The sequence below is a fragment of the Patagioenas fasciata genome, chromosome 27 (genome assembly GCF_037038585.1).
Source record: "Patagioenas fasciata isolate bPatFas1 chromosome 27, bPatFas1.hap1, whole genome shotgun sequence".
Lineage (NCBI taxonomy): Eukaryota > Metazoa > Chordata > Aves > Columbiformes > Columbidae > Patagioenas > Patagioenas fasciata.
In genome coordinates this window covers 3,339,182-3,363,315 of record NC_092546.1, presented here as the reverse complement: position 1 = coordinate 3,363,315, position 24,134 = coordinate 3,339,182, and the positions used below count along the sequence as shown (strand labels likewise).

The 24,134-nt window shown below is 49.7% G+C and overlaps 1 protein-coding gene across 12 annotated transcripts in view; it reads left to right on the top strand.

The window, feature by feature from the left end:
* Positions 1 to 24,134, top strand: part of PTPRS (protein tyrosine phosphatase receptor type S) — a 149,996-nt gene that overhangs the window by 69,037 nt on the left and 56,825 nt on the right. For all 12 annotated transcript variants that reach the window (XM_065858066.2, XM_065858065.2, XM_065858063.2 and 9 more), the window contains exons 3-6: positions 3,075 to 3,220; positions 4,149 to 4,290; positions 13,045 to 13,233; positions 22,233 to 22,343. In XM_065858066.2, coding sequence (XP_065714138.1) covers positions 3,075 to 3,220; positions 4,149 to 4,290; positions 13,045 to 13,233; positions 22,233 to 22,343 — 588 coding nt within the window. The remainder of the gene's footprint in view (positions 1 to 3,074; positions 3,221 to 4,148; positions 4,291 to 13,044; positions 13,234 to 22,232; positions 22,344 to 24,134) is intronic.

Genomic DNA, 24,134 nt, shown 5'->3' with positions numbered 1-24,134 from the left:
AGGTCCTGCAGTCTTGGTAAGTGAGGAGAAACACATCAAAGCCCTCCTGAGCGGGCTGGCAGGGTTTCGTTTTCGCATGGCACCTCGTTCCTGCCCTTTTGAGGCTTCCAGAGCCGTTTGCGGAGCTGAAGGGTGAAGTTCTAGAGATGTGTTTCACGGCGAGCGGGCCTGGCGCGGCGGGCTTGGCTTCAGCTCCATCTCGTCGGCACCTTCGCTGCGATGGCGCCCGCGTTCTCCTTCCCGGGGGAGAGGGTGGTGTGCGGCTGGCGTGGGACGGAGTGACAAGTGACGGGGGCTGTGGGATTTGATGGGGGGGAAGAATCGCAGTCTGGAGCTCAGAGGCTGAGGCAGTTTTAAAATCAACAGTTTTGCTTTGATTTGCGCTGGTTTTCTTTTCCAAGTGAGTAGCGAAATGGAATGGATTGTTTGATAGGGGGTTTTGTTTGGTTTCTTTTGTCTGTCAGTGCCTGAGTTTATTATACATAGTTTATTATAGATGGTTCAGCATCGCAAAAGCTCAGAAAAGCCGTGTTCACGGAGCGACTCCGCTTCCCGCTCCCACACGCTGAGTCAGCAGAGCTCCCCAAAATGGGGTGCTGAGCAATGACTCCCAGGGTCACTCTCTGCTTTTTGGAGCGCTGTTCCTTTCTTCAGGACAGAAATAGAATGTTGTTTTTCCCCTCAGCTGTGCTGTCATCATCCTGCTCGCGCCCATTTAGATGTATATGTGACATTAAGGATTATTAGGGGCTTTTATTTTAGGAAATGAACTTGCATCAATAAAGTGTTCTTAAAAGCCCTGGATGTTCTTGGCTGTACCTTAGAACTGACTTCTGCAAGCTCTTCAGATACCAACGGAGAAGAGGGGAAGGAAGTCAGGCGGTGGGCAGAGTGAGCATTAATATTTTAGCCTGGAGCACAGTCTGGATTTTGCCTTTCTCAGATGGAACGCAGATTCCCCAGTGCCGGTACCTCCAGTGGGACTGGCTCGCTAACCTTTAGCTGTAACATTGCAAAGACGACTCTGACCTCTAAATATAGATTTGGATATTTATAAATCCCGTGCTTTGTACACACAGCATTCGGTGGGACGTAAACAGCTCCAGCAAATTGTATTTACCTCCAGCATGGAAACAAATGCTTGATTGCATCACATGAGCTTGCTCAGTGACTGTTATTTATATACTGCTGGCCACACCAGGCAGGGAAGGGGGAAATGCTCCCTTTTGTCTTTCGACCCCTAGAAGACGCTGGAGACTTCACTCCATTTGCCCTCTTAAACTCTTTGGTAGGATCTTTACATCTTATTTTATAGACTCGGAGTGCGTACATGTAAATACACACATTTCAGAGTCATGTGGTGTACTTTTCTCAAGAATAACAGACGGCAACTTTATGATCTGAGCGATTTTATTTGAACACAGCTGTGGCCTCGTGATTTAAATATTTCAATAAATTTTAAACTAACTAGATGAGAGGAAACGGTGCGGGGAAAACAGGTTAGAGCGCGGAAGGAGGATTCTCTGAGGACAGAGGCAATATGGGCTCTGCATGAATATTCCTGACCTCGTCTTCCTCTCCTGAGAAGGTTCTTGATGCCATCCTTGGTCAGAAAGCCCGTCCAGCATCCTCTCCTCATTGCAGAGGTGCTCTTGAAAGCATCAGAGGTGGATGGAGATCAGCGGGGGGTGAGGGAGAGGTGCTGCGAGCTTAAGTGTTGCTCCTTTGGGTCCTTTGGCTAAACCGCAGCCCCAGGCTCTGCGAGTGTGTTCAGGCATCGCTGCACCTTCGAGCATCTGGTTACGAGAGGACTTGGAGGAGCTTTCGGCTTCTTCCTTCAGCAGCGTGAGCTGCTCGTTTTCCTGAGGTGTCTCACGATGGGGCGGGAGCTGCAGGAGGAGACTGCAGGCTGGGCTTGCCACAACCAGGTTGTTTTGAAGTGATCACAACTTCCATTTGGTGACCTGTATCCTCTCAATGTGCCAAAGCGTGGCGTGCCCGCTCCCATGTGAATCCCAGAATCCCAGAGTGTCAGGGGTTGAAGGGACCTGGAAAGCTCATCCAGTGCAATCCCCCCATGGAGCAGGAACACCCAGCTGAGGTTCCACAGGAAGGGGTCCAGGCGGGTTTGAATGTCTGCAGAGAAGGAGACTCCACAACCTCCCTGGGCAGCCTGGGCCAGGCTCTGACACCCTCACCGGGAACAAGTTTCTTCTCAAATTTAAGTGGAACCTCCTGTGTTCCAGTTTGCACCCATTGCCCCTTGTCCTGTCACTGGTTGTCACCCAGAAGAGCCTGGCTCCATCCTCCTGACACTGACCCTTTCTATATCTGTAAACATTGAATGAGTCCCCCCTCAGTCTCCTCTTGCCCAGCTCCAGAGCCCCAGCTCCCTCAGCCTTTCCTCCCACGGGAGATGCTCCACTCCCTTCAGCATCTTGGTGGCTGCGCTGGACTCTCTCCAGCAGTTCCCTGTCCTTCTGGAACTGGACACCTGTTCCAGTGAGGGCCAGGGGAGAGCTGTGCAGATAAAACCAGAGCTGTACTACAACCCAAAGAGCTTTCCCATCCTAAAGCCACCGCCATCAACCTGTTTCACAGCATCATCCTCATGGTCCTCCTCCCACCTCTTACCCCTGCCTTGGCTATGTGCCTATAAATCTCCCCCATTCCTTGGCGTTTTGGTCATCTGGTAGAATGTGGGGAGTGCACTTCAGTGTTTCTAGGTGTTGTTTGCAGCTGTACCAGCTTTTGGTGATGGTCATTAGATGGGCTTTGCAAGGGCAATTTCCCCTGTGCAAAACAGTTTAAAAGTCCACTTTGCAGAAGTAGAAGAAGCTTTGCAAGATCATTGCATTAAAATCTCTTTTAGGATCAAGCCCTTAATCATTTTGTGCTGTAGCTTCTTCGTATAGAAAATGGAGGTAAAAGGCTGTTCCTAAAAGACCAAGAGGTTTAATTTAATCTGAATCGATTAGAGAATAGCAGTGACAATGCTACTATTAATTACAAACAGTGTTTATTAGAGTTTGGCTTTCCTTGTGCCAATCACGGTGTTTCATTTCTTCTTGCAGGTCCCCCCGTGTTCATTAAGAAGCCTGTGGACCAGATCGGCGTGTCGGGAGGGGTGGCCTCCTTCGTGTGCCAGGCCACCGGGGACCCCAAACCACGGGTCACCTGGAACAAGAAAGGGAAGAAAGTGAACTCGCAGAGGTTCGAGGTAAGAGGTGGCCTTGAAATGCACGTCTGTGGATGTATAAAGAGGGAGAGACTGACACAAAGCAGCTCCTGCTCCTCTTTGGCCGCTCGCAGACACGATAATAAAGGGAGGTTTGGAAGGGGAGGAGTTTTAACAGCAGGAGGAGTGAAATGCAAGCTCTTGGCCATGTCAGCGGCTGGGTTTGTTCCAAAGCAAGACAGAACTTGGCTCGCTTACATTATTGGAGTTTTTTCTTTTGTTTTGTTGGGCTTTTTTCCTCTCCTGGGATGTAATATAAAGTGCTCTTCCTTCCCTAAGAAACCCCAACTAAGCTGGTATTTCTTCAGCTCTGTAAATGCACCTTTCATACTCATCCGTGGCTCATTATTTGAACCCTGGGACATCCTGGAGTAAACATTACAGTTGCTGGCAACCAGGCGCAAGCAATTGGCATTGTTTAGATAAAAATGAGAGTGGAGGAACAAGGACTAGGAGGTCATCCTGTGGAATTTGCTGTGGGACTCGGCCCTGGCAGGCAGCTGCGCGCTCAGAGGAGCTCTGTGCTGTCAGCTGCCCGTGCAGATGGAGGAAGAGCAAGGCAGGGGTTCCATTTTAGTTTGTTTTTGCTTGATCCGTTTCCTCCTTCATCACAGTTGTACTCTGAACACCCACCCCCCCACCATCACCACGGCTCATTCGTTTGGAGCGTTTGAGATGCACACAGAAGTTTTGGGGGGTCGGGGACAGGGTTTGGCACGGGACGGTTCTCCGGCACCTGGAGGTCAGAGGAGAGACAAATAGATGGTGTTGTTTTTGGGGTAGTTGCTGAAGTGTGTTTGCGAGCGCGCATGCTTGCGTATGTCCTGATACCGCTGTTAGAAGCTGGAATGAACCTTCTGCTCGCAGCCTAAGGATACTTACTATGTGTGTGCCTCTCTTTATCCCCCAGACAATTGAATTTGATGAAAGCGCAGGTGCTGTTTTGAGGATCCAGCCCCTCCGGACTCCCCGGGATGAAAACATCTACGAGTGTGTTGCGCAAAACCCTCATGGGGAGGTCACCGTCCATGCCAAGCTCACCGTCCTCCGAGGTAAAGAGCATTCCTGCCTGCTGTGTCGGTGTCACGGGGCCTTCCGCTCCTCCTTCCCTTCAGACAGCAGGACGGCTGTTACAAAATGCCCAGTTAAGGCACAAAGTCCTCCTTTTTTCTCTTTGTTCTGACCTGTCAGGTCTGTTTGTTGTTACTACCCCAGAGAGTCATAGGAAACAAAGCTAAAACTGGACAACTTTAGGAGATTTGGATGATGTGCTGAGGTTCCTTCCATTCTGAATTATCTGATGACTCTTCCCTCCCCTCCAACAAAAAGTGCTTTCCCAGGTTTATGAGCAGTGCCAGAAACTCCCCATGATTCTCCTCAGGAATGTGGCACCATTCATCCAGACACCCAAGAAAACCTTATTCCTTGAGTAATCCCTCAGTGGGCTGAGGTTGGGATAATTACGCATCTGCACGGGCTTTTGCATAGTTGGCAGCAACACCAACCTATTCCCTTGTGCAAAACACCTGTTTTGCCCTTCTGCTGGCCATCTGCCCTCTTCCCAGAGGTCCTTTCCTCCAGGCATTCTCCAAGAAATCAGTTCCCCTCTCCATTTTGTTCTGGTTCTTGGTTTCACTTGTGCCCACCACAGAGGATGTTTACATGGCCGCCTCCTTCGTGTCATCTGTTTGAAATATGCTCCCTGAACTCGATGTGGGGGAGGGAACAATATGCTATTGCTGTGGATGCCTCTGGATGTTTGCTGTTATTACCCCGGAGATCTGTAAAATTGCCGTGTGAAGCACTGAGCCAGGCTGCTTGCTAAAACTGACCCGTTTTAGGGAAAGATGAGGTGTGGTGGTCTCTGTTCAAACCCCAGGGTGATTCTGGGTGAATTGTGTGGTGGGGACCTGCCCGAGAGCTCCTGGAGGGAGTTTCCCTTGGGAACGTTGGCTGGTGGTGGAGCAGAGATGCCACAGAAAAGCCGTGGGCTTTTGAACAGGGGTACGTGCGGTAAGAGCCGTTATTTCTGCATTGAGCATCGCTAACAATGGTTTGAGGTGCTCCAGGCAGGCTGTGGTCCTCGTGGGGCCAAGTGGTCCCTCTGCCTGCGTGCCCATTGCCTTTTCTTCTGCAGTTTCACAGTTCTCTCCAAGAGCATCTAAAATCCTTTTGTTTGAGCAGACAGCGAGCGCATCCCTAAGAGCGCGGAGCGAAATTTGTGTGCAAATCCCCAGCGTACAGCGGTAAATAAAGGTCAGACGTAAAGGGCACGTGGCAAAGCCCTAGCAGCAGGAATATCCCTTCTGCTGCCCACCTGGAGGTCTCCGTCTCCTGACAGATTGGTGTAGATGCACTTAAATCTTTGTGGAGCTCCTTTGCCTGGCATTTAACCTTCTGTTGGCAGTGCGTGGTGGGATGGATCTGTCGGGAGGTTGGAGCAGTGCTTTATGCCAAGAGCGTGCCTAGCTGCCGTTATCCCAGAGGGCTGGGAGCCTCGTCCTTCACACTACTCCCATGTATTCCTTGGCAGCTGTGACGGTTTGGGAGAAGTGCCCCTGCGATCATGGTCCACATTTCTGCCGCTTGAATTGAGCTACAATGAGGGGCAAGAGAGGATGTCCTGCAGCTGCTGTCCTCACACGTCCCCTGGATTCTCGCAGCGTTTTTAAGGCACTCTCCACCAAAAAAAGCTGCAACGTATAGGAGATGATGAGCCGAGCTCAGTGACTCTCCTTGGGGACCAGGGTTCTTTGTACATGTCTTTTTGCAGCTCTTCTTCCAGTACCAGCATCATACACATGTCAGCTAGAAAGACAGATGACAGGATAGGAGCTACATCTCCCCACTGCCTGACTAATTACTCACCACAACATTATTACTGTGTGGTTTGCTCCTGCATTGTGCAGCTTTCACTAACACTCCTGTTCTCCTTGCCTAACAGAACTTTGTTCGGTAGCTGTGTTAACTGACTGTGCAAGGGCAGCTGGGGTTCCTGGTTCATTAACTTTGGGGGAGCAGTAATTAGCTGTAGACCTGGGCCCGGATGTTGTTGAAGGGCATCAAGGAAGCAGTTTTGTAGCATATATCTCCTTAATCTTTCTTTAGTTTTCACACGGTAAAGATTATCTCCTCTTTATCCACAATTTTTAGTGCTGGGCAAGTGAAAAGGGCCAAGCACAAATCCACTCATCCCCACAAAGTCAGCGCGCTGGTGTCTGTTCCTCTCTCTTCCTCCCGGCTTCTACATTCACCCACTCTCCTGTTTATCTCTTCCTTTGCAAGGCCTCCTCCTCCTCTCCATCTCCCACTGGCAGAAGGAATGCTTAGCATAAAGCTGGGGGCTGCTCCGCGCCGGGAGCTGGATGTGAGCTGGCGTGTGCAGAGCTGTCACCTTGGCGGACTGCGGAGCGTGGAAACCCGGCCCCAGCTGTCACAGGCTCCGCACGACGGGCTGTGTAGGAATCCTGCAGCCTCGGCTGGGCTGTTGCAATCACAGTTAGACATACACGTGTGTGTCTTCATGCTGCGCACATGCATGAACAGCTACGGGATTTCCTCAGCACCAGTGCAGATAAGTCTCAGGAAAAATACATTCTTCTTTCCTAGATGCAGCTGCTGAAGGGATTGAGAATAAACCCCTTTTTTATGCACGTGACTACTCCTGGCTCAGCCCCTGATAGAAACCCGCATGCATTCACTTACAAACAGGAAACTGCAGGAGAGGAAACCATTGGGAGCTTCTGAGAAGCGATGGACACCGTTCAACTATACGACATCCCTTAACACCAGCTCTGCTGCCTTGTTTGTCCTTCCTGCTCAGCTTCTCGAGGGATCTGAGTTTTGATAGGGCTGTGGAGACTTGCTGTTCTTTCCACAGCTGGCCAGACATTGTGCCTGCAAACAGATTCCTGCAGAGCCCAGAGGAAAGAAAAGAAAGTGGTTTTGGGAAGCATTTTCCACTTATTGTTGACTCCAGCTGCTGTCATTTTTCATTATAAGTGAGGCAGAAGGAAGCTGGTTGGCACAGGCGCCCCCGCTCCCAGTCGGTGTGGTTTCGCTAAGCTCCGCACATCCAGGAAAGATATATGTATTTTTAATTATTATTATTATTGCTTCCTGTATACAGATCATACTTTCTCTCTGCTTCTTCCATAGCCTGAGATGGAGATTGTGGTGCTGCAATGGATTGTGCCTGAAAGAGCAGGGCAGCCTTGCTGCAATTGCTGGTGCCAGGCAGGGGCCAGACCAGCCTTAGTTCCTCGCTCGTGGAGCCGATACAGAGAGTTCAGTGAGGTTACCCTTCGTGAGTCCTTAGGAAATGCAACGTGATCCCATCAAAACCCGTGCTTGGTCCAGTTAAATGTAATGGAAGACAATTTACCGTGCCCTGAGACGTCGCTCGCTGCATGCTGGCCAGTGTTATCTTTGCCCGAGGATTACCGTGTGCTGGAAGATTGAGGAAAATGGGCTATTAGACATGTAAGGTCTGTGGTTCTTACTGTTGGAGTATGACTCAGGCTGCTGTGGACAGGCTTTCAGTACTTCTTTTTCTAGTGATTCCCTGTTGATTTTCTTTTTTTATCAAATGTTCATACATTTCTCTAACAATTCTGGCCTCAAATTTTCCTCCTACGTTTCCTACTCCAAGAGGACATCTGGTGTGGGCACGCTTAAAGTTCTAGCGAGATCCCTGCTGTTTTGTTGGGGTTTGTAATCGTTGGCTGCAGATCAGCACAAGGTAAACAGAACTCAGTTCTAGATGCTCAGCAGAAAGCGTCGTGTCCCACAGGAGCGCGTCTTAAAGAGAAGCCGGTCCCTCTGAAATGTTACCCTGCCACTTGAAGCATTCTTGGCAGACTTGCCTCAAACTTGACTAGTTTTGTTCGTCTTGTAGTGACCTGGAAATCAGGCCACGTCGAAAGCAGATTAGTCCTGTAGCTTATGAATCATATCAGACTGATTGTAACTCAGATGCCTTTCTAAGGAGGGCACACAGGGGTACATTAGTGTAGGGAAGGCAGGGCATTACCTGCACCGTTATGGGGTAAAACACCCCTATCTAAGCACGTATTCATTGTCTGTAAGCCTGGAAGTTTGTAGTAACATTGTTAGGCTATTACTATTTTCATAGTAAAACTTTCATATCGAACTAAATGGAATCAACAGTCAGAGCGTGTTACTGAGACTCCCGGCATGTATTAAAATCATCTTTGACTGTGAAATAACAGTTAAGACAGACATGGGTCCATACATATTGATGGAAAGAACTTGTTGATGTAATTTGACAAGGCGCACGATGCCGGGATTCCTGTTGGGGAGGCGGCAGCTGTAAGGCTTCATAACAGAGCAGCAAGAAGTTTCGAGAGTGCTGGATTTTGATCCTGATTCTGTGTCACTCAAACTGCTTTGTCTCTGTGCTCGGTTCTTCCACCTTGAAGGGAGAATTGACTTCTAGGGACCAGCACCTGTGAGCTGGGCCACGGATCTCCAGAGAAGAGCGAAAAATTCCTCCTCTTCCCTTCAACAGCATCCTCATCGTGGCTTTCTGCATTCTACAGTGCGTCTGTACACGCTCACACCCTCCTTCTCCTCTAAATTATTAAACGAGTGTGCACACCCTGCAGGAAAAATAGCAGCAGCAACACCCGCTTCATCTTTCTTTATCATCCTCATTTCCAGCTCAGCTAATTATCTAACGCAGAGCTGCCACCTTCTAGAGTGACAGGGGACAGCGAGCGCCGGTCTCTGCCGTCGCCATCGCTGCCGACCCCTGTTTTCCGTATGACCGTGTGTGTGTCGGCGCGGGTCCGCGGCTCTGTCCTCCAGCAGGATTGATTATAAATGAACGCTGAAGTGCTCTGCTCTGCTCTCCTCGCCTCCCTCCTCCCCTGTTCTTTCTCACCCTACTTTGTTCAGTGGCCTTGAGATAATTCAGCAGCTTTTCATTGTAGAGGCTTTTAACAACTGAGTCGAAGGGCAGGTATGAACGAGGTATTTAGGATGCTCTGTTAATACAAGCACATGAAAACATTTGCCTGCGTAAGTTAGTGTGATTTTCAACAGCAGGCGGCTGCCCAGATGTGCCCTTGAAGCATCTTCAACTTGCATCTTGATTCTTTTGTTCTCGCGGTTGCCTGGGCTGCTTTTAGAAAGAGAATTCACAATCCAAACCATTCCTTATTTATTCGTATGGTGCCAGATTTGGGGATCGATGGCGAGGGTGGCACGGCATGTGTGTGGATGTCTTGTGGGGATTGAGTTGAGGTCGTAATTGCGTTATTACAGGGAATACAATTGTTGGGGGGTGAAGGCAGTTTCACTTTCCTGGCAGGAAGGAAATCCGAGCACTTGAATCCGTGCAATATGTGGTGTTCCGAGAGGCTTCCTCCGCCGATCTGATCCTCAAATCTGATCACGCCTCTAGTCACAGTTGTTTTAATTAAACTCAGAGGAATTCTGCACATTGTGCTGCAAGATTAACATTTTTGTTTAATTAGAAACACTCAGTAATAATAGTCGGAGCAGGCCTCCCCCAGCACACACACGCGTGCACTCGCACACACACCCTGCCAGTCAACAGGGCCGTTCTCTCCGCGGATTAATTGGTTCGTGAAAGTAGGGGACGCGGGTCTGAGGCAGGTGGAGCGGGAGAAAAGCCGTAATCAATAATGATGTCATCTGCAGCCAATGCGGCAGCAGCTCCGCGGCTCCTCACCACGCACCACCGCCTGGTCGAACAGCGGAGGGGAGGAGAAGCTGTTAACAGATCGCTCCTGGAGAGGCCGGGGTTTTGCAGCACGCGTTATCCTCACCGGCACAGGTTATCCACACCAGCACATGTTACCTGCACACGTTATCCTCACCGGCACAGGTTATCCACACCAGCACATGTTACCTGCACAGGTTATCCACACCAGCACAGGTTATCCACACCAGCACACGTTACCTGCACACGTTATCCTCACCAGCACAGGTTATCCACACCAGCACATGTTACCTGCACACGTTACCTGAACCAGTACAGGTTATCCACACCAGCACACGTTACCTGCACACGTTACCTGAACCAGCACATGTTACCTGCACACGTTATCCACACCAGCACATGTTACCTGCACACGTTATCCTCACCAGCACAGGTTGTCCACACCAGCACAGGTTATCCTCACCTGCACACATTACCTGCACACATTATCCACACCAGCACATGTTACCTGCACACGTTATCCTCACCAGCACAGCTTATCCACACCTGCACAGGTTATCCTCAACAGCACACATTACCTACACACGTTATCCACACCAGCACAGGTTATCCACACCAGCACAGGTTATCCTCACCAGCACACGTTACCTGCACACATTATCCTCACCAGCAGAGGCTATCCACACCTGCACAGGTTTTCCACACCAGCACATGTTACCTGCACACATTATCCTCACCAGTACAGGTTATCCACACCTGCACACATTATCCTCACCAGCACACATTATCCACACCAGCACACGTTATCCACACCAGCACACATTACCTGAACCAGCACAGGTTATCCACACCAGCACACATTACCTGCACACGTTATCCACACCAGCACAGGTTATCCACACCAGCACACATTACCTGCACACGTTATCCACACCAGCACAGGTTATCCACACCAGCACACGTTACCTGCACATGGTATCCACACCAGCACAGATTATCCACACCAGCACATGTTACCTGCACAGGTTATCCTCACCAGCACAGGTTATCCACACCAGGACACATTATCCTCACCTGCACACGTTACCTGCACACGTTATCCACACCAGCACAGGTTGTCCTCACCTGCACACATTATCCTCACCAGCACAGGTTATCCTCACCAGCACACATTATCCTCACCAGCACACGTTACCTGCACACGTTGTCCACACCAGCACAGGTTATCCATACCAACACACACTGCTTGGAGATGCCCACAATGCCCAAGCGCATCCTGGTGAACTGAGAACTCACAGGTTTGGTTCAGTCCCTAGTTAAAGATGTTTATGTTTCTATTTAGTACGCAATATTCTGATTTAGAGGTGGTTCAAATGCAGCAAAATGATTTCACCTTTATACGACTCTAAGTGCGTCCATACTGGGAGATCTGTATTACTGTAGCGTTTATAAGATGGTACGTGTGTTTGTTTGTGGTCAGGTTCCTTTGATACACGAGAGGTGTGGTTAATACATTTCACTCTCCAGTGAGTCACAATAGATCCTTTATAACTCTCCAACAATGGTCAGAGGAAGGAAACAATGAACATTTTAAAACACACAATTGAGGCATTTAAACCCTTTTCTTCTCCGCAGTAGCTGTGCGCTGCTAATAACGGTATTAGTCAAGAGTTTCTTGGCCACGGGTATGAGAGCGCCACACAAATCTCTAGCTCTGCCTTCATGTTTTCAGAGATTTTTAGACGCTGAGTGTGGAATAGCTCGTACCCAAAGCAGGGGCTTTGGAGCTGCCGTGGAGCCGTACTGGGTCTGGCCATTCTGCTTTCGCTTCCAGGAAAAGCCACGCAGTGTACCCGGGACACTGGGTTTCTCTCTTGGGTTCAACCACACGTAGTTTGGCTCCGTTTCTCCCGATACGTAACGTGCCACCAGCAGGGAATGAGCTCTTGTGTTTGCTGTTGGCAGGGATGGTTCCCAACCAAGGGTTTCCAGCCCATCTCTTCACCTTTTTAAAAATCCTCTGTGTTATCCTTCTGCTTCTTCACCTGTTTGCGGGATGGATTCAACACCACAGATTCCCGAGTCTGTGGCTCCTCAACACGCCTCATTAGAAGTGACAGAAGATCCCTATAAAGTCCCACCCTGGCGCCATCGTCTTCCTTCCGGGCCGCGCTCCCCAGAGCCTGATTTTCTGGGGGAAAAGCTGGCACGTTCCTGAGCGGCATCAGCCCGTGTAGGACAGCTCTGTGCCACACGAATCAGGAGGTTGTGACCAAGATGATGAGGGAAGCACTGGGGTTTTGTATTAGTTCTCACAGGTTAGGCAGCATCGGTTCGGATTGCCCTCGTCACCCTCGTTAGTGAAGGCAAAGATGGAGAGGAGGTGGGAAGCTCGGTTGGGCCTGGCTTCCAGGTGCTGCTGCCACGTCCTCTTGTAGGGCAGCAGTGCCCTGAATTGATAACTCTAAAACTCACACCCTGTCTGACAGCACTTGGCTTCTTGTTGTTACGTGTGTCCCCTCTGGAATCTGCACCTGGATGATATTTTCCCCTCCCTTCTCTCCTCGTTTCCAGTGTGACTTTGACAGGCCTGTCCACGTAGTCGCTTTTATTATTTCTCTTGTTATTTCTCGGCTTGTTTTGTTCGGTGGGGCTTGGAGGGGGAGGTTACCCCCTCTTTTTAAATGTGGCTGTGGAGATGGACTCTGCAAGCAGGATCTTTGCCATATGTGCACAGTTTCTGCTGGGAGGACAAATAAGTGCGAGTCACGTACCTGACAGAGGGATTCAGTGCAAGACCTGGAGAAGCTTGGAAATTACTATCCCCGTGCCCCAGAGGGTTTTAATAGATTGTATTTAAATTTAGAATCATCTTGCGGGATGTTAGAATAGTCACACAAAATGGACGAGCTGGTAGGTTTTACTCTATAATGTGTTTTCGCAAAGTATCTGTGGACCATTTACTGTAGCCTTGTTTTAAATAGCATTGCACAGGGTGCTGGGCAACGAGTCTGCCTGATGTTTTATTCGCTGTATTCCACCAAACAGCCCCGTCAGCCACCTGTTTAACCACTTTTCCTTTGTTCTCCACCACCAGAGGACCAGTTACCCCCCGGCTTCCCCAGCATCGATATGGGGCCGCAGCTGAAGGTGGTGGAGCGGACCCGAACAGCCACGATGCTCTGCGCCGCCAGCGGGAACCCCGACCCGGAGATCACTTGGTTTAAAGATTTCCTGCCTGTCGACCCCAGCGCGAGCAACGGGAGAATCAAACAGCTGAGATCAGGTAAGGTCTCTGTGGGAGATTGGAGGAATTAAGACCTAGGTGGAGCTGTGAAGAGGCTGCTCAGAGGTTTCTGAAGCAGAAGAGGGGACTGATAGACACCGGCCCCACTGGTGTGGATTGGGGCGTTAGGTTTTCTTTGGTTTTGGGACTCAGTTCTTACTGAGGGAGTGGTTGGAGTGTTTTCCCCTCCAACCCATCCTCCTGACCTTCCCCGCTGCCTGGTTGCCATAAGGGGAATCTCAGCCAGGAAGTTGGTTCCCATCCAGGAGACACTGGGAAGTTCGCTGGATACCGGTGCTCTTGCGGCTCAGGGAGAGTGGGGTCTGGGTAGGGCTGAGGATTTTCTCCTCAGACCGACAACGGGATGAGGAGAAGTAGAACCACTATGGCAGACGTGGCTTTGAAGGCCACACACATCTGGGATAGGGTCCGCGGTTCGCTTACCATCGAACCCTGGTCCTGTTGGTGTGAACCGAGCCTCTCAAAGCTGGCGCTGAAGAACGGCTCTTGAGGATCTCTCTGCATCCAGTCCCTGCAGCCATCGCTGAGAGCACTTTGGGCATCCTGAGGTGACCCCTTGGTGCTGCCCATGGAGTGATCTCCATGAACAGATGTAGCCCAGCTCCGTGGCTCCTCTCACTTCTCCCTCTTTCCCCATCTGCTTGTCCATCTGTCTCTTTTGTTTGTTTTATGTTTGTTGTTTTGTGTCTTGTGTGTCAACGTGACATCTCTTAATATTCACATTTCAGGAGCTGTTTTTACACTGGTAAAATCCGCCAGTTCGCCATGTGAGAATGTGTGTGTGTGAGAATGTGTGTGTGTGTGTGTGCAAGGAGGGCACAGGTGTATTTATTTTAAAATACTACTGAAAAAGCACTTCCATTGATTGCTGCAAAATTAAACAAGCTTTGGAAGCTTGACCTTTGAACAAAACTAAGCCAAGAAATAACCCTTTTCAAATACCAACTGCTTGACCCGGCCTAGAGCAAACGTGTCTGTGTGGTTGGACCGAGCGAGCGTGAGCGTCACTTCGGCCACTCAGAACATTCATTTGGCCAAGATGGAGCATTTTCAGGGGTCTTTTTTGGACCGAAGAAACCAGTTCTGACTGCTGGAATGCTGGGTCTGAGCATCAGAGAACGGAGCCGCCTGTTCTGTTCTCTTGCCTTGTTTGGCAAGGATTCTATATAAAGGTTTTTAGTTCTTTGTGCCACCAATGGAAAAGATTCAGTGTAGTTCCAGCTCAGTGTGGCTTTTATACACCTGCATAAATGCATCTTTATCCAGTGAAGCAAACTTACAAGCAGATACTTAAACTGCTTTGTTGAATTAGAATGGATTGTGGAATCTCACAAACACAGATGAGATTGACCTCCCTGTTTTATCGTAACAGCTGAGGCAAATGCAAATTAAGAAAAAAACCCAATCACTCAGCATAAATAATGAGAGGTAAACTAGAATTATATCGTGCTCTGTGACCGTGATCTGAAGTGTGAGTAATGCACGGGCAGATTATTTTTAATACATTTATCATCTTGCTCGAATGCCTTTATGCTCTTTAACTGGGTTTGATCTGGTGTTTTCCTTGAAGCCACCTGAGTGCTGCATTTTCATTCCAGCGCGTTGCTGAGCATCGGGGTGAACTCTTGGCCTTTCCGATAAATCAGAAGATACCTGCTGAGAATTAATTTCATTTACAGCTGCTCTGAATTAGTGAACTGTTGAAACCCTGAGGCCTCCCTGTTGTCCTTAGGGGTAGAAACCTGTTGGTGTGCGAAAGGGAGCGCAGGTTCCTGGACAGCCAGGGCTTCTGAATCCCTCTGTTTCAGCTGCTTCTGCGGCCTTTCAAAACTTGCATGTTCTGTGATGCCAAAGCCTGTGAAAATGCAAAATACATTAACATTAGGGTCAGCTGTACTGTGTTAGTGTTTTAGTCAGGGGAGGGGAGTTTGTTTGAAGACAAGGCAGAGCAGATTGAGGTGTGGATTTGTAACCCAAGTGTGATGTACGAGGTGACGCCTGTTTGAACGCTGATGGTGTGAGTGCTGCTCAAGTCAGAACTTAATTTAAGACATTTATCTTTCCAGAAAACCAACTTTGCTGCCAGAAGTGTGGCACTAGCACACATTAGGGCATTAGGTGCTTCAGGACACTGCTAATGAGCTTCAGTGTCTTTCACCCACAGGTCATCAGAATGACTCCAGCCCAGCTTCTTGGGGATTAACAATTACACCCAGCTAAGGAGCCCTCTGTGAACAGGAGTGCAGGGAGGAGGAGCGACCCTGGGCCTAAATCACAACCTCGCTTTGCAATAACAGGCTTAACAGAGAAAACAGCGACTGTGTTGTCCCAGAGTCCTGGGCTTTGCTCCCTGGTGGGACAGGCAGGACAGACACCCAGATTCTCTCTTGGAGATAAAGTCGTCGTGCTGCTTTGTTACGAAGGGCATTAAGAACTGAATTTATATCAATATATGAGTTAGTGGCAGACATGCAGATTCGCTCATTAAAAGGTACAAGTGTCATACACAGAGCTCTGCAAAATTGGGAAGCTGTGTCCAGATTCGATTCTCATTTATATCAAATATTTTGCTGGCAATAGAAATGGACCTCCAAGACCATGGTCGTTATATTCGCATTGTCCTATGGACCCATTGTTTTAAGGGTCTTCAATATAATTGGGAAACAGGGCATTAAGCATAGAGGGTTTTCTATATTAAGTATTTATTCTTCTCCTTTCCAAGCAATTGGCAATCTGAAGTTTGGGGGTTGAAAAACTGTATTGTCAGTCAGAGGAGAGCGGGAAGAACCTCAGTGTGAGCTCCTGCTTCCTGTGACACACATGACCATCTCGGCCCTGGAGACCCCGCTTGCCTCAGCGCTCTTAGAGAAGCGGACACTGGGGTAACCGCGGTGCCGGCGGTGTCAGGACGTACAGCCGGTGTCCTCTGCTCGGCCGTGCCACGCGGGGGTGACACAGGCACCTCACATCGCACCAGCACTCCAACCTCTTGTGTCTTGTTGTTGTCTTCTGTTCTCTCAATAACTGGCTATAACAACCTGTTTTTGTTTGTTTTTCTTTTTCACTGTTTTTTTTTTTAACATTCAGAGACCTTTGGTAAGTTTGCTCAATTAAAAAAACCAATCAAACCGAAAAACCCCAAACCTGCTAATGTCCAGATCTGTAACCCTTTCCCTTGAAACTAATTCCTTTGTAACAGCTTCTTGAGAGGCATGCTGTGCATTTCTTCTACTAACTCCTTCAATAGGGATACTCTGCCCTCATAATGAATTTTTGCAGGGGTATTGCAGGCTACAAAATGAATAATAATCATCTTAATTAATCTATCTGTATAAAGAGATAACAGCTAATATGAAGCTCCTAACATTGGATAGATTTTTTTTGTAACTTAGCAACAGTTGTCCTGGAATTCCCCAATGACACAATAGCTTGTACCCTGGAACTGTGATAATTGTGTTCACACCTGCAGGAGGTCTTGGAGTTTCACATCTAACAGGGTTATTGGCATTTTCAGGAGGGAGAGGTGGGGGTGCGGCCATTTCCAATTAAACCTGTAAATCCCAGGTCGGTGGCTACGCAGAAGGGTTAAGCAAAGGCAAAGCCCCCCCTTCCAGATCACCCGTGTCCCTCGAGGAGCTCTGGGCCTGTCTGCAGAGCTCACGTCACATCTGCTCCCTCTGCCAAGTCCCCTTTTGTTAGCAGAGATGTAGCAATTGCAGCTGTCAGCCAGGATCCGGCATCTGAAAATTACAGGAGACCCTTGGTGATTGCTGGCTTGTTCGGGAGCCAGAGCTCTCCCCAGCGCACACGTGTGCTCGCACGTGGCCCGACAGAAGGTGGGGACGTGTTTGCTGTCATTGCCATGCGATGGTGACTGTCCTCCTCGCCCTGGTTTCAAGGCTGGGTGAATCCGGAGGCAGTTTGCTGGGTGGGCAGGCAGGGCAAGGGGTGGTGGAGGAGCAGAGCCCGTCCCCGGTGGCACAGGGGGACACCTGGATGTGGCGTTCACCTGGCACCACCTTGGTCCCTTATCATCCTGCCCATCCGGGTACACGCAGCCTCAAATTTTGCCCTAAAGAAGTGGATCTCCAGATCCCAAGAGGGTGTGGAGTGCAACATGGATAGTTTGCAAAGCTAGCTTTTCGCTCCAAAAGTCAGCATCCAGTGTGAGTTCTTCCTCCTTTAGTTTTCTGCAGAGCTGATGCTTTCATGTGCGTTTGCTCATGCACCCTTAGGACAGCAGGCGAGGCAGGTATTGAACACAGGTGCCTCCCCTCCACCGGCACGAGCCCTTAGCATCATTACACAACCTGTCAGACTTCTCCGGAGTAATTAATTAATTTCTTATCCTCTTCTAACACCATCCTGCTGCCCTGATGTTGAATGCGGAGCTGGTTAGATGTGAAACTCCAATAGTGAAAATCTACCATCTGTGTCACTGCCGCCGTTCAAACTGCTGCTCTTTCCTTGCCAGTTACTTGAGCTCATTTTGATTCAGATTCTGTCTGCTCCGTCCCCGGTGCGGGGCGTCTTGCAAAACATGTTCTGCTCCTCACTTTCATGTCCCGTGTGCCAGAGTTAGAATTGGGAAGAGCGAGGTGGCGTTTCTTGGCTTATTTTGCCCTCCGAGAGCACAGTTTGTCTCTGAGAGCTGCTCTTTCCAGGGGCAACGCTGGTGCTTAGAGGGAACAGGGAATAACTAACCTACAATAACCCAAGAAAGTAACCACAGCTGTCGTATCTGTGCTTACAGAGCTCTAACTTCAGCGTGTTTCTGTCAATTAGAGTGAACCTTTGCAGGAAATTGCCAGGCTCAGCCAAGGCCAAAGCAGCTTCATAGCGGTGGGTGATGCTGGGGTCTCCTCCCCTCTTCTACCCTCTTCCCATTAGCCTGCTGCCAGATTCGTGCCACAGATGGCAGATTTTCACTCCAGTTTTAGACAGAAGGTTGTATCAGAGGCTGTTTTGATTTCCACTGAACTGAAGTGTAACCCTTCGCTGCTTTCTCTTTCTCTCGCGCGCTTTTTCAAACCTTCCTGCCGTCTCCCGTGCGGAGATCTGCCCCACCACGTGCTCCCCCACCTCTTTCTCTTTCAAGCGCTGTCTCTCCAACCTTTGTCCTGACAGCTAACCACCCTGCTTTATTAACCTTAGCTAGTTCCTAACCCTAACTAGATGCTAACTTTTCTCTAGCAAGTAACCTAACCTCTTAACTAGAAGCTGAGTATAACTAGAATCTAATATCCTAACACTATAATTCCTCTCTTCCCTCGTCTCCTTTGAAAAATAAAGGTGAACTTTAAGCGGTATCCATACTTTTTACCTTCTATCCTGAAAATGGAGGATTGAACCGCAGCACAAGGATGAGCAGGGCTGAAGGATGAAGAGGGAAGGGGTTTTCTGGTGGCGAAGGTGAAAGATTGGCACCCGGGAGGCTCGGACTCCCATTCTCGCCTCTGCCACAAACTTCCCTCTGTGACCTTGGACAAGTTGCTTCAGCTCTACCTCAGTTTCCCCATCTGTAAAGTGAGGGTAATAATGCTGCCGTACCTCACTGGGGGAGAGGAGAGACTGTAGGGCTGATATTCAGCATGTAATGAGGTGCTGCAGGATGCCGACGTTGTTAACGATGCCAACAAGCACTTGCATTTCTCCCTAGTAAGAGGCGATACTTGTAATTGCGGAATCTGCCCTGTTCTCAGGATTGGGGTAAAAACCAACCAACTAAACCCCCTTCTTTATAAACTGTGTGACAAGTTTGAATGCCACTGTGAGCAAAAGGACCTGCCGTGTTCTCAAAGGAAGATGGTTGCAACCTCAGGAGGTCAAACGGGGGGACAGTGATTTTACCATTGACACGGTTCAGCAGGCTCCATGTCCCTTCCTCTGCTCCCTGAGCCCTGCCTGGGCAGAGCCCCGCGTTAGGCGCCACACACAGCTGGAGGGGGTTGCAATAAAACCAACCCAAGGGAGATGCAGTCACCAGGCGAGGGTAGCACAGCTCTGCTCTCCCCATAGAACCCCCTCCTGCCCCGTTGTGTGGGGTGGCCCTTCACTCATCCGGTAGCATGGCCTTCAGAACATCTGGGAAAGCCCTGACAAGGACGTGCGATGAGTTCCGAGCACACCGGTGCCAGTAACTCCGATTTGGCACCAGGAATTCGCTAGCAAAGGTGGGATCAAACCTGCGGCTCGTAACGTGGTGCCAGGTACCTGCCTGTCCCTTATCTGCAGACACAGCCATAGTGCCAGCCCTATTCCCCCGGAGCGATGAAATGAGCACAGGTCCATCGTGTGTTCTGCAAGTAGCAAACAGTAATGTTAGCTGAGAGCTTAGAGACTTTCTTTGAATTCTTAGCAACAAAATGGAGCCAGCGTTCAGATTTTTCAAGCCAAGTGCCATGGGATTGGAGTGCTTTAAAAAGGGCATCCCCACCTGAGCGCCCCGAACCCCCTTCAGTCTGTCCCTGTCACTGAGGATGAGCAGGAAGTTTCCTGCTGGGAACTGTCTTCCTTGACTCAGGTCCTTTTCCCACGGGCAGTGCAGGTGTTTGGGGTTTTACAGCCTTTTCACTCATTTTCTTTGTTTTCTTTGCAGAAGGTACACCGATCCGAGGTAAGACATCCCAGCCCACTCACTCACCCACTCTCCAAACACCTCACTCAGTTCCTGTTTCATTGACCTGTGCTCTATACAGTTTCTTGTTGTTGTTATGTTTCCTTGTCCTGCTTCACCTCTGGATATTTCTTTTTTATACCTGTCTTTATTTTATATATGGTTATAGTGTCCTTTTTTGTTTGCTGGGTGCACTTGGTAATACTGATACTGTTATTCTAATAACGTCTCGGGCTGTGCTGCCTCAGATTTATGGCAGAGTTTTAAGAGCTAATCTCTCCAGGACTGTGACGGACTGAAGTTTATCTTGGGCATTGTATTAAATGCTAACAAACCTTGGTCAATACTTAGGACCTTCTCTTGATTGGTGCAAAGTGCTCCTGAGCTATGATGGTGAGAGTCTTCCAGCCCTATGCTCAGTCAGATCTTCAGCATTTCCCTTCTCAGCGTACTCGTGTTTGGATTCAGAGCCTTTTTTCCCCCTTCCTCCTCACTCTCTTACCCTTAGGTTTTTCTGGGGAACATACCCATGGTAAGTAGCTTCTGCTCTGTCTCTTTATGGAGCCAGAAAGATACTACACCCCAAGCTGTCATTGCAAATCACCAGGAACTGGGTGTGTGCCCTTGGGAGACCCTGCTTTGGTTTTTCTCTACGCTGGCAAATTTAAAAGCCCATCGTTCTTTGCTGCTCAAAGCAACAGGAGAGGCTGTAGGTGAGATCTGCTTTTTCACACGTCATTTCTATTGGCTCCTGGCAAGTGCTGAAAACTCATTGCCCTCTCCGCAGTGTAATTTCCAGCACTGCGTTCACCAGCAGAGCTGCCGTGGTCAGGATGAAGGGCTGGGTCCCGATTCCCCTGCAGCTCACGGTTCTGTCCCTGCTCTGCTCTGCCGCTTCGTCTCCCCTTGGATACACTCGGACAAGCAGTGCTCACGAGCCACACAAATCCCAGTCTGGAACCAGTGGAAGCAACCCACAGATTTAACCAAATGAACAGCAGTTTCTCGGAAAACTCCATGGCCAGCTCTCCACCAAAGCGGAGCCTTCCCCTGGCAGCTCACTCGAGCCGTCGTTCAGTATGAAACACGCGGTCTGTTTGCTTTGTAACCCCCGTTATGCTGAAATACCCACAGATTCTTTAGGAATGAGTTGAGTTCGGTTTAGCGGCTCGCGTTGGGGTTTTTGGTTGTCTCTTCTGTGCCCTTGGGAGCTCCCGGATGCTGCTGGAGCCGCTCTCACTCCCAGCCCTGCCGTGGGGGCTCTCACATCTCCCCACGCACACAGAGGAACACGAGCTCCTGTCCTCATGCGAACACAGCGGGTTTTCCTTCCCGAGGACGCCGTCTCTGCAGCCAGCCATGAGATCATTTGCACTTTCCTCCCTTCAGATTTTATCAATAATATTACACCGAGCTGAAATTGTTTGGTTTTCATATTTAGGTGGGGTTTTTTTCCAGAGAGGGAAGCTAAAGAGTCTTCCCACATGTGAGCTCTGTCCATATCTGTAGTATAACCATGTACTCCTAATACATAAAACATTTGATAGCCTGTTGAATTATTTATAGAGTATATATTTTACCCGGAGTTTTGCAGGGATGAAGCCTTCCGAGGTAAATGAGGCAATTTTCTTCCATGTAGTTACATGCAGCATATCTCTTCATGTTTGCTTACAGGAGCATTTAGCATGGGCTCTGGGTGTGTTCCTATAGACTGCAGTAGTGTACAGGTGTAAGAAGGACCTTAATCCTTTTGGCCCAGTGTGTGTAAACCACACGAGCAATTTGAAGGTTTCAGTGCAGTATTTACAGGGTTTTCCTTTGGGAATGTTCACTATCAATGAGGTGCTTTTCGCACCGTAGCGAATCAGGTATTTAGGCACAAAGGGAAGGCAGCGGTGATAAAAATGCCCCAGGGACCCTCGGCAGTAGGTGACAAAGCGTTGGTCACTGCTTCAAATGGAGCGAGGGAAAGCTGCGTCTGATGGATTCCTGGGGATCGCAGGAACAGGGATTATTGCCGTTGATTTCATGAGTCCTGGTGCAGAATGCCTGCATTGCAGAAACCACAAAAGTTGATACTTCTGCTGATTATTTCAGTACGGAGAGTAACACTTGGTATAGAGGGAGGGTATTAAATTGCCTCTCCCTGTTGAGTGCGTGTCCAACCTAACGCTGAGCACAGACCTGAGCTGGTGTGCGCAGAGGGCTCAGGGCTCATCACCCCAAACCCCCGGGGACCATCCCAGTGTCTATTGGCCCAACGAGGGGAAAAAGCAAAACATCGCTGCTATTGCTCTCTCTTAAACACCCAACAAAATGGTGATGATGGTGTCTTTGCTGCGGTCTTCTTCTCTCCTCCCAGGTGGCCTGCAGATCGAGAGCAGCGAAGAGACGGACCAGGGGAAGTACGAATGCGTCGCCAGCAACAGCGCGGGCGTGCGCTACTCCTCGCCCGCTAACCTTTACGTGAGAGGTAGGGAGCGCGTCGGCTCACACCGCTGCCAAACCCCTGGATTCAGTGTCCCCAGCTGCTCCGTCCCATCCTGGCCCTGAGCGCAGGGGTGGCACCGGTGTTAATCCGTCGGATCCCTGCAGGGGGTCCTGGTGCACCCTCGCTGCCGCTGGCTCCAGCCGCCGCGCCGCTGTTGCAGAGCAGCGATACGAGGCTGCGTCGCTCACAGCGAAGTCAAGCGTGACCCAGAATAGTGTCCCCAAGTCGCTGGCAGCCATCAGCCTGCAGAGCCCAGAGGGGAACAAACGGCGTTGGCTGCAGGGGCCAGAAAGCCCTTTTCTCCCAAAGGATCCCGCTCCCCGGCAGTGGGAAGGTGTCGGTTCTACTGGTGTGGGTGCGAGAGGAGGGGAGGACCCTCTCAGCCCGTCCGCAGAGCCGTGCGTCCCCTGGATCTCAGCAGATGGCAGCAGGAGGGTTCATTCTCACTTCACCCCAAAGCCCCAGCTGGGTCGCCCGTTGCCAGCAGTAATTTGTCACCGGTTCCTCGGGCACGAACGCTGGCCGTGGGGCACAGGCTCACAAAGCTGGAGATGCCATCAGATATCTCTGCTGCAGCAGCAGATCCCTTCACCCGCGGAACAGATGACAGGGGGATCGGCTTCTGCTCGATGCCCCCTCGATGTTCCGCTATCTTATTTTAATCTCTCCGACCTGTAATATTTCACGCGTAGCTTTGGTTTAACATCTTTCCACAGCAAAACCCTTTTGGTAATGAGGGAGCAGGGCTGGTCCTCCTCGCTTTAAAACAAACCAAAACAAAACAAAAATACCATTGGGCGGCAAAAAGAACAAATTACATCCCAGCAAACTGTTCCCATTTCCATCCCATCGGCAGAGGAAGCGCCTCCCACCTCCACTCACGTTAACTCTGCGCTGAAAGCAGAGCCATGCTCCTGTGTGCACCCCTTTCTCTCTCTCTTTCTCTCTCTCTCGTGTCTCACGCTCACTAAATCACATGCACATGGAGAGAAGGCTTTTAATAATTGAACGTTTCCAAGCTAAATTTTTAAATAGCCTTTTGTGGCCAGCTGGAAAATTGCGTTTGAAATTTGCCCTGTCGCCTGGGCCCCGAAATTCTTCATTTGGGAACGCAAATCTGGATCTGATACTGATTCGGGGCTAAATCCTTCGCAGACAGCTTAGCTGGAATGGATTGGGAAACAGGACAAAAATGTGGGGATTTTTGCCTTATTATTTTATTTATAAATTTCCTCTGCCTTTCTGGCCACTCGGAAACTACCCAGGAGACAAAGGTTGTAACATGGAGTCGCTTGTCTCCGCACCTGGATCTGGGTTGGCTCCAGGTGGCTGTACCGTGGATGTCGCCCTTTCTGTCCCCGTCAGTCCGTGTGTCCCTGGGCCCGGCCTGCAAAGCCCGGCCCAGAGCGCAGAACCCACGGTGCGAGCAGGCTCGGCCTGGCCTCTGGGGGTTTTCACGCTGTTTAACTCCTTGTTTCTTGTGTGTTAATATCGTGGAAAGGTAACAAACGGATTTGCTTTGGCGGGAGGGGAAGCTCATGCACATTTTTCTTCCCGTTTTTTGTTTTCAAAGAGTCTCCAACACTCCTGTGTTTCCAATTGACTTGTTTCTCCCATAACATGCTTGTCTCTATAGAACACCTGGGATAGGAGGTGTAAGTTTGAACATTGCAAGGAAATGGTTTGGTTTGGTTTTGCTTTGCTTTTTCCTTTTATTTCCTTCTCCTAATGGTTTCTCTCTCCCGGTCGCTCCCATGCGGAGTTAGCGGCGGC